This window comes from Bidens hawaiensis, unplaced genomic scaffold, assembly GCF_021521415.1.
Source record: "Bidens hawaiensis isolate Kalapana, Puna unplaced genomic scaffold, B.hawaiensis_p1.1 tig00020713_1, whole genome shotgun sequence".
Lineage (NCBI taxonomy): Eukaryota > Viridiplantae > Streptophyta > Magnoliopsida > Asterales > Asteraceae > Bidens > Bidens hawaiensis.
In genome coordinates, this window is record NW_027493185.1 from 322,736 (window position 1) to 333,661 (window position 10,926).

The 10,926-nt window shown below is 37.4% G+C and overlaps 1 protein-coding gene across 1 annotated transcript; it reads left to right on the forward strand.

Moving 5' to 3' along the window:
* The first annotated feature begins 1,262 nt into the window (after window positions 1-1,262).
* Window positions 1,263-3,803, forward strand: LOC143561569 (uncharacterized). Its single transcript, XM_077049616.1, has 5 exons — window positions 1,263-2,539; window positions 2,625-2,699; window positions 2,830-2,941; window positions 3,052-3,168; window positions 3,265-3,803. The coding sequence occupies exons 1-5, from the start codon at window positions 1,263-1,265 to the stop codon at window positions 3,631-3,633; spliced, it is 1,950 nt and encodes a 649-aa protein (XP_076905731.1). The 3' UTR covers window positions 3,634-3,803.
* Window positions 3,804-10,926: the final 7,123 nt, after the last annotated feature.

Here is a 10,926-nt window from a genome sequence, read left to right on the forward strand (position 1 = left end):
ACGGTTAAACCGAAGCATAGACTCTTAAAAACCCATAACCATGGAACTTGTAAACATGGCCAACAAACTAAAATAAGCAAGATTAATATGTATAAACAAGTTATATAGATGTATATATATCAAGGACACGAAGTCCTCCATGAAGCCTTGCCTTATGAGGTCCGAAACCTCACCGACCGGAATCGGAGAAGTAACTACCAAAGGTAAACAAGGGGTGTATATTATATATATGTTGCACAACCAAAAACAAGTATTAATAAGGCTACATAAACTAATTAAGATGAAAGACTAAAAACCTTCAAGAACACTTAAGAAGATAACCTTGAATTATTACTTTATGTTGTTTGGTATCCAAAAAAATTGTATGAATGAAGTAGAAATAATAAAAACACTCATATCTCAAAATATATTTTTTTCACCAAAAAAAAAACTACATTGACGACGGTGGTGGTGGTAGCTCCGGTGACAAAAATGGTGGTGGCGGTGGTCAGGCAGCAATGGCGATGGTTGTGGTGGTGGTGGTCGGGGTAGGGGTGGTCAAGCGGTGATAGCATTGGTAGTGATGGCGATGGTAGGGTGGTAGCAACGGTGGTGGCGGTCAGAAGGTGGTGGTTAGGCAACGACAATGGTGGTGGCGGTGATGACCAAGTGGAGGCGAAGACAATGCTTGCGGTGGTTACCACAATGATGGTGGCGGTGGTAACGTTGGTGGCAAGGTGGTGGTGGTGGCGGCGGTAGCGTTGGTAGCAAGGTGGTGGTGGTGGCGGCGGCGACGGCGGTTGTGGCGGTGTTGGTGGTGGTGGTCAGGTGGTGGGGTGGCGATGGTGGTGGTGGTGGTTGTTGTTAAGTGATGGTGTTGTTGAGAAAGTAGAGTGAATGAGGAATGAAATGAAAAAAAAAAGGGGGTGAGAATGAATGGTTTTAATTCCATTCCATTGATCAACCAAACATAATTTTTTCATTCCAAGCAATGAGTCTTTCAATTCCTCCTGTGATTGCTGCATACCCAACGCTCCGTTTGTTTTTTGTTTAAAAAGGTTCAAATAATCAAACAAATAAAACTTCAAAACTAAACTCAGATCTGATTTAAATTAAAAAAAAACATTATTGTTTTGGAACAACAAAGAGCCAAGATGTTGAGCTACAATCTTCAGTGACTTCTGTCTTGCAATCCCCAAATTTTCAACCTAAACTAAACCCTAACTATTAACCTAATGCAAATCCCTACAATTAACCGATCATTGTAACTTAATCTCCGTTCAATGGCCGACGAGCAAGACAACAACACTACCGCCGTATTGAGTGACGTGGAAGACGACGATATCCCTCCGGCAACGCTCATCAACACCACCGATGACGTGTCCGTTGACAGATTCCGAGAATTACTCACAGAGCTTGATCGCGAACGCAAAGCACGTGAAGCAGCTGAGAAATCAAAATCCGAATTACAGGTTTCATTCAACCGATTAAAAGTTTTAGCACACGAAGGTATCAAAAAACGCGACGAGATCTCGCTACAACGAGACGAGATCTCGGCGCAGTTAGTTGAAACGGTTAAGGAGAAAGACGAGTTAGTTAAGCAGTTAGAGGAGTCGGTTAAAGCCAAGGATTCGGTTAAATCGGAGATTGAGACCGCGGCACAGATGTTTGTTACCGGAATCGATAAAGTATCGGGAAAAGTCCGTAGTTATAAGAATTTCGTATCCGGAGGGTTGCCGAGGTCTCAGAAGTACACCGGATTGCCTGCGGTGGCTTACGGAGTTATTAAGAGGTCGAACGAGATCGTGGAGGAGCTTTTGAGACAGATTGAGTTGGCGACGAAGGCGACGAATGAGGCACGGGAGCAGGTGGATCAGCGGAATTACGAGATTGCGATTGAGGTGTCGCAGCTGGAGTCGACGATTAGTGAGCTTAGGGAAGATGTGTTGAAGAAGGATTCGGTGATTGCTGAAAAGGATGAAAAGATAACGAAATTGGAAAGTGATATGCGAGATTTGGGGAGTGATTGTGATGTTAAGTTGAAGGATTTGGAGTTGCGGATTGATTCGCGGAGGCCGTTACTTGTTGACCAGTTGAGTTATGTTTCGAAACTGCATGAACAGCTTTGTGGTGTTGTGAAGATACTGGATGATGATAAGAACAACCAGACAGTTCTGTCGGATTCGATGTTCTTACCGCAAGAAACTGATGTTGGGGAGAATATCAGGGCGTGTTTAGCAGGGTTAGAATCTGTAAGTGAGTTGGCATCGATTATTCACCAGAAAACGAAAGATTTGGTTTTTGAGAGAAATCAAGAGGTGAGAAGATTGAATGAGAGTGTTATGCAGTTGATGAAGGAGAAAGAACATATCGGATCTTTACTCAGAAGCGCTTTATCAAGACGAATGCCGGATGATTTGGCATCTAAAACTAATGAGCTTTTTAGAGCTGCAGAAAACGGATTGAAAGAAGCCGGGATTGATTATAAATTTAGCAATCATACTGACAGCAGAACCACTTCGGATTCAGACAACAAAGACGATGAAATATACACATTGGTGCGTGTTTTAACCTTAACACCAACTTTAGAACTATGCATGACACTTATGCTTTCTCTTGGCTAAGACTTTATACGGTTTACACAGGCTGGCGCTTGAAAACATTATAAAGCAATCTCAGCTTGAGATTATTGAGCTGAAACATACTGTTGATGAACTAAGGTATGATCATTTTCTCTTATATGATTTTATATGTATTTTTGGGAGTTTGACTGTGATTATCATAAGTTAACCGTCTTCGTTATTTAAAGATATTTGCTAAATACCAAGTGTGGTGTTTCTGTAATTAAAGGGCAGAGACAAGGTTACTTAAGGAAAATGCTGAAGCTCAAGCAAAGGAACTTATGCAGAGAAGAGAACAGGTGGAGAAACTTAAAGAAAAAGAGAGAGTGGCCAATGAAAATGTGAGTTACCATATATATCTTCGTACATTTTATGCATTTAAAAATTAAACTTGATGCTAAATTGCTTATAGCAGTGAAAAGCATCTTTGCTGACTTTGTGTATGGTTTAGGTTGAAGGGTTAATGATGGACATTGCTGCAGCTGAAGAAGAGATTACAAGATGGAAAGCAGCAGCCCAGCAAGAAGCCAAGGCGGGCCGGGCTATAGAACAAGAGTATGTGGCCCAGGTAGGCCCGCTTAGATAATTATTCGATTGTTGTGACTTGTGACATTGAAACTTGTTTTGAGTTTTAACATGTCTTATGCTGATATTCTGGTTGCAGCTAGCTACTGTGCAGAAAGAACTGGAGGCAGCAAAACAAGCGGTGATCGAGTCAGAAAAAAAGTTGAAATTCAAAGAGGAAACAGCAGCAGCTGCCATGGCAGCTAGAGATGCAGCCGAGAAATCATTGAGACTAGCAGACTCTAGGGCTGCTCGTTTGAGGGAGCGTGTCGAAGAGTTGACTAGTCAACTTGAAAAACTTGATACACGTGAAAATCAAAGCAGCCAAAGCAGTGCTAGGTACGTATGCTGGCCCTGGCAATGGCTTGGAATGAATTTTGTTGGTTCACACTCGAATGCGCACGCTCACACGCCTGATTCACGACCACATAGTTCAAATGAAATGGAGCTTTCTGAACCTCTTATTTGACAACATTCAAGTTGGTCTTTCTTTCGCTTGCTTTCTTCTTTCCCTGTGTGTAGTTACTGGTAATTACGAACCATTCCTTTTTTGTAGCAAAATTAGTTTACTGTATAGCTGTTTTTCTTGTTTTTTGCTTTCAGTTTTGGTGTCTTTGGCCTTATATAATAATCTTTTTGGTTTCCTTTTAACCATTCTGGGATCATAGCATTGTAACACTACACACAATGTAATTGGCAAAAGATTGATATTTTATTGAATACTTGGAAGGTTGAGAGTAGCTTTAAAGTAATTAGATATGAGCTTGAAAGAAGATGAATGATTCTAAGAGAGTAAGGTGAATCATTTGGACATAAATATTGGGCCTCTATAGAGGTTTGTCATATTTGGATTCTTTTGTTAAAAGTGTATGATTTGGATATGAATATATGAGAGTAGAGAAAAGAAACCCGGTTAACCTAATAGAAACAGGTTAGTAACCGAAACCAGCCCGACTCTTTAACCAGTTATTGAGAAACTGGTTTCAGGCTGATATATAGTTGTTTGAACTTGTTTTTGGGTCGTATTGGTATTGGTATAACTACTTAACAAAAAAGCTCAAAAACTTTCAAGTCTCAAATGCTCGCATGATAAACTCTCACAGAGCTTTGTTGGTGTTGGTGCTTCCTCAAGCGAACCAACTGTGGTGAGGGTCGTAACTGAGGAAAGCCGGTAATCTTTCAAATATTATTGAAGATTTGGAACAACTTGTAGACGACAAATCATGGAACCCGTTTTTTTGTATCCGCTTTGTGACAACTTGATATTTTGGCTGGGTGAAAAGAAAGGAATCCCAATATGTCATTCTTGTTGCTATGGTCCATTCTACTGACTGCCCATGCTTCTATAGTGGCTTCGGAATCCAAAGTACGAAGAATGGCATAGTGGCATGGTTCTATCTATCCAAAGTAAGAGACTCGCTCCAAAGTTGATGAAAATGTGCATTTGTTTAGAAGACCGCTTGGATATAATATAACGTGTACACATATAACATACAGGGCTGACTCCTAGAATCCTCGGGGACATTTTGGGCTCGGGACAAGTAATAAAAATGAGAGACAAGTGATAGATTTTTGTGTCTTTTTCAGATTTGGTTTAACAGTTTAAAAATTATTAGCTTTCGTGGGACGATGTTTTAAAAGAGAGAAGAATAAGACACAAAAAAAAATATGTTGTGCTGTTTTCAAACTTGAACTTGTGACCTTCGCTTTTTTTTTTTTTACAAAGGTTTTTTCAACTGAACTAAGGAAATTTTGATGTACGTTAACTAGATTTATAATCTAAACATATTACTTTAATCATATATAATTAAAAAAAAGGATTTGGGCCATTCGGAAGGCTGGGCCCAGATTCGTAGCCCACCCTGCCCCCTTTGGGTCGGGCCTGACAACATATTATATGGCCTCCAACCAAAAAGCTGAGGGTTCTAGCCTCTCACTTAAGACGAGAAGGAAAAAAAATATTAGCCGTCAAAAAAATACAATTTTCGAAGGCAAACTCTATAAAAGAAGAATTACACCAAAAAGCAGCAGTAGCATGAGGAAAGATGCTTCTATTTTTCGATGATGGACTCCTTTACGATGAATTGGTACGCTCTAGTTTTGAAGCCGAAGAATAAATACCAAACAAAGCAAGGTACGCTCTAGTTTTGAAGCCGAATAATAAATACCAAACAAAGCGACGACAACGATGATGTTGATCTAAAAGTAAAATTTATTGGCTTTTTTTTATTTATTATTTATTTTTTTTAACGATGTTATGTTTTGTTAATTTTAAAATTTCAAAAATAAATAAAAAAGATAACTTTATTGAGTTTGTTTTATATATTTAGTATAACTGAATTTTTTATTCTGAAAAACCGGTTATTTAGGTTATTAGTCTTATTGGTTTTATAGGTTGGAGTTTTAAGCATCCTCAAACCAGTTATTAACTAGTTTGGTTAATTGTCGCATATATCAAAAATCGATTAACCGATTAGGGCTATGTAACAACAAAATAACTTTTTAACAAGCGTATATGATATGTGAAAAATTGTATACAACGCGCATAAGATATAATGATATAGGATTTGTATAATTTTTCCAAAAGTGATTGATGTGACAGGTGTATGTTACGCAGAGGTTAATACGACACATATGATATGTAAGATAGTGTACTTATGCTAGGGCAGTTTACAGCGGGAGTAAACTCAAGCTAGGGCTTTAGGACCCCACTTGAATAGGACCTCAAGTATTTAGGTCGATTATATAAAAGCAATGGTATAATGTTCAAGTTAGAACAAAAACATAATGAAAATGACCCTTAAGTTATTTGAAAATATAAACATATTCGTAGTTAATTGTTTTGCATTGTAACATTAAAATCAAAAAAGGCCCTTAACTCTTGTTTCGTTTTAGGCCTCCAAAAGAGTTTGGATAAGTCAGACTTACATTTGCACCCACACGAGATGCCTCGGGACAAAAGAAGGTGATCTGAATGTTGATCAGCTTTTCAAGTTGGTAATGGAAAACATGAATATGATGATAAACCTATAACTAAAAACATACCTGTTTCAGCAGAGAGAGTAGCCACAGCTGATGAGAATGATCCAGACGACATGATTGTCAGCTTGGTCAAGTTCCCCTTTAGGATGTATATTAGTGATGGGGATTAGGGTTATTGAGAAACCGAATTATGGAGAGATATAGGGGTCACGAATTTTTTAATGTGAGAGTTAGGTTTTCTTATTATGTTCATTAATTTCTTCCATGTATTTATATACACCCAATGGGAAACCTTGATTAACAAAGAAAAGGTAATATGGTCTATCAACAATTACCTAGCTAATATAGTAATAAGGTATAATTTAATTATTTTGATCTATCATTATATAAATGATAATGATGGACATATATAAATATACATATCCATATATTTATTCTTACATTCTCCCACCTGGCCGAATAATCATTTATTATGAGCATTAAATTAATCTGCATATTTTAACACTCATTTTAGCTTTAAACTCAAACTGGAGCATATAAATACAGTCATTAAATTGAACATCAGCTCAAGACATCCATTAATCATACTGCAGTCCTTATTTAAAACCTAAGTAGTTATGATCAAAATGTTCAAGTAAGCCCTTCAGAATATTTGATTTGTATACTAATTTATCTATATGTCATTACGCATGCAGAACATATTAAGAGACATACAAAATCAAAACTAATGAGGAAAATTAATAATTAGTCAATTAAAATTAGTCATTCGTATAACGATATACTATTATGCATGGTCATAAATAAGCTCGTCTTTATTATAAGTGCTTTCATAAGACTTATGGGTAATAGACCTTTAGTTATAGGATCCTTAAGCATATCATGAATGTATTCGATATGAGAATTTAGTTTCCTCAATTCATTCATAAACGAATAATTTATTTCATATCGAAATTTAATGCAGCACCTCTCGAACTGTTACTGTTTGAGAAAACGTGGTAGCTGACTTTATCACAATAAGTCTTCAATATATAATTTATATGTAGTTAATAAACTTATGAGTCCAATGATAAATTTTCAACAACATTTATTGACAATTGCGTTGAGATTTAATCAACATATTATGTCATTGAAATTTAGATTGTTGTTATCAGTTTATTATGACTCCTCCATGAGATAGATCATGTTTTGACATAAGATTATATCCCGAAAATTACATTTTCTTATTTTTGAATATGACGAAGTTTAGAGTAATCAACCTGTAACATCCTAAAAATTTTAATGATGAATAAAGGAAGTTATGTTTAGTGATTTCGCATAATTAATTAATATCGGGTAGGGGGCGGGTCTTGGACGTGGATTAATTGAGATGGGTTAAATGAGAATGGGATTTCAGGGATATAAATACCCCCAAAATCCCAAAATATCTTCATTTTCACCAAACTCCCTAACACCCCAAAACACACACACACCACACACATACCGCCGCCGGCCGGCCGAGCCAAGGGAAGAGTCGGGCAGGTCCGAGAGAGAGAGATTAGTGTACTAGCAAGTAAACGAGATCCAAACAAGCCCAAAAAGGTATGATTCTTGATCTTTGAAGTTTAAAGATCCAAGCTTTTTAGTGTATAAGCGACCGGAAATGGTCGGGAAGCGTAGTGGGTGATATTGAACCATAGCAAGGGTGTTAAAATCGCTCAAAATGTTGGAAAGAAACCGAACAGCGGCTGTCTGGGCAACTTCGTCTGCATCTGGGCAACTTCGCCTTCAAAGCGATGAACTTCGCCTGCAAGCTAAGTTCGCCTGATGAACTTCGCCTGCAAGCTAAGTTCGCCTGATGACAACTTCGCCTGAGGCCAAGTTCGCCTAATTGATAACTTCGCTTACGGCCAAGTTCGCCTGATGACAACTTCGCCTAAAGCCAAGTTCGCCTGATGACAACTTCGCCTAAAGCCAAGTTCGCCTAAGGTTTAACTTCGCCTAAAGCTAAGTTCGCCTAAGGTTTAACTTCGCCTAAAGCCAAGTTCGATTAGGAAGTAAACTAAAAATCTAATGAAAAATGTGTTAAGACAGTTAATGGAAATAAAATTTTTCCAAGCTGACCTGGCAGCTCGACCCCAGCCAGGGGCTCTGCCCCTTGGACCCTGCTAGGGGCTGCCGCCCCTAGACCCCGCTGCCAGGGGCGCTGCCCCCGGACCCCCGTTCGTTGTGGGTCATATAAAGATAGACATACATTATGAGAAGTGATAGTTAATTGATACGTATACTTGTTATACAGTCAGCCGTGCACAACTGAAGAAAGGAATTACGATTAACAGTGAACGTAACCGTGTTCAGGTGAGTTTCTAGCTCCATTCCTTGTTATGTTTTCTGGGCTGTGTGCATACTTGATGTGTTGTTAATACATTTATCCTAAGTGATAAGTGTATGCCCTATATGATATATGTGTTATGTAAGAATGATTGCTTGATGGTACGTGAACGATCTTCGGATATTGCACGTACTGTCAGGTTGTAATGCTATGTATAAGGTAAGTATAATATGAATGATTATGCGTATGAACGTGATAGAGATAATAAAAGAAGGAAATAATGATGTATGGTCGTATGGTTACGAAAAGGGTACCGAGCCCTAATAATACTCGAGGTATGATGTATGGTTGTATGGCTACGAAAGGGTACCGAGCCCTAAAAATACTCGGGGTATAATGTATGGTAACGAAGAGGGAATCGAACCCTACTAATATTCGAAAACTAGGGACCAGACCCTTATAATATCTGTGATGTTAGGGACCAGACCCTTATAATATCTGTGATGTTAGGGAATCGAACCCTTCTAATATTCGAAACTAGGGACCAGACCCTTATAATATCTGTGATGGTAGGGACCAGACCCTTATAATATCTGTGATGTTAGGGAATCGAACCCTTCTAATATTCGAAAACTAGGGACCAGACCCTTATAATATCTGTGAGGTTATAGGGAGAAATGCTCTTTAAAACGTATGATTATGTATGTAAAGAAAGTATGAAGGTAACAATGAAAGTAAAAGCACTTAAGTGTGTATGAAAGAAAGTTAAGAGGTTAAGTATGAAATGTAAAGAATGTATTGTATGATTATGTGATTAACTAGAACTCACTCAGCGTAGCTGACTTTTAGTATGCACGCAGGTGAGTAGGATGAGACAGCGGGCTTGAGCGGGGACACATGGCAGAAGAATAAGAGCCTGGCATCTGAAGACTTACGATGTTTTAATTTTAATGTTTTAATGTGAAAGACAAAGGACGTTTTGAGACAAGTTATGAAATATTGTAATGTTTTATGAAAGTTTTATATTCCGCGTAAATGTTTTAATTAACTCTGATATTTAGAACTGTGTTTATGAGTAAATCCAACACGAAAGTAGGGTTACCGGTAACGGGGCCTTACAAGTTGGTATCAGAGCCAGGCTCTTATTCGTTTATGAGTATCAACCGGTTTGAATTCTCACTTATTCTTTTAAATTATAGTCCCCCGTTTCCTTTAAAGATATTTCAATACTCTTTTAGATGCTTCGCATTATTCTAGAAATATCTAGTGTGTTGCAATTCGAGTAATATCTGAACGAGTATATACTTGTACCTACATAAGGCCTCTACTTAATGAAGCATAAGGAAACAATCTCAGTGACCCTATTATCCTCTAAAGGAGAGCATTATTGTGTGTTACATGTATAAGGACCCTTTTAAGTTAATACTTATAAAACAAAACTAATGTCTCTTTGGGTCTATCTCAGTATGTTATGATATCACGTAAGGGATATCTCTTGAGATCTATCATATCAAAGTATGTATAAACAATACTTAGACTTATGTAACATATGCTTGTCAAAAGTATGTCATCTATATAAGGACAAGTTTGTTTTTAGTTGCTCCCACTCATCTTGAGGTAGGTACATTGATCCACTTAGTTGTTGATGAAAATTATTGTGTAAAGGTTTCATCACACTTTGATATTTGCATTTACCCATACATGGATTATATTGACTTACAAACTAAGTGTTCTTTGACCTTCGGTTAAGAACTTTCAAGTTGCTTTATGAACATGTAAATATGCAAGTCAGTTGTTAAGGAAAAGTTGTTTAAATGTTCATGTAATGTAGCTCTTAAATATTATAAGCTATTTGAAAAATGATGATCCTCAAATAAATCTTTTGTAATATGGGTAAAAAGATTCTTTGATGATTTATTTCCTCTTGAATATAACCTTTAATAATCAATCGTGCTTCTTATTGTCTTAACGTTTGTATTAGGATTTAGTTTAGTTATGAACACTCTTAGGTGATTCAACCAAATCCCAAACGTTATTCCGACTTATAGAATTTAATTAAGATATCTAATAATAGTTTTATTTCATTCAGAAGATTGATTGATATTAATGGTTTAATTAAAAGATGTAGGATCAGTAAACTTTTCATCATCCATTTCAACTTTAGTTAAGGAGGTTATATAATCATCAAAGTTAGTAGGTTTTTAAAACCTAGATGACCTCCTGAGTTAATTATTTGGTTTATTAGAAGTTTCAGTTCTATGGAATAGCTCTTGTTTAGGTTGCTATCATTTTCAGGATTCTAAGTGTGTAAGAGTTGGTGCAGTATGGTGTACAAGAAGTGTCATGGAGATACATTCGGAGTTAATTTTAATGACTCCCCCCCACCCCCCCCCCCCCCCGCCTCTTGTACTTCTGATAAATTCGGAGTTAAGTTTCAGTTATAAGGACTTTTACTGCTCCCACTGACCTTAG

Bases quoted from the DNA above. Each gene is read 5' to 3' on its own strand.
- LOC143561569 (XM_077049616.1), top strand. From the start codon at position 1,263: ATGGCCGACGAGCAAGACAACAACACTACCGCCGTATTGAGTGACGTG. The intron at 2,942-3,051 runs GTGAGTTACCAT...TGTATGGTTTAG, and splicing joins AGAGAGTGGCCAATGAAAAT to GTTGAAGGGTTAATGATGGA. The intron at 3,169-3,264 runs GTAGGCCCGCTT...TTCTGGTTGCAG, and splicing joins AACAAGAGTATGTGGCCCAG to CTAGCTACTGTGCAGAAAGA.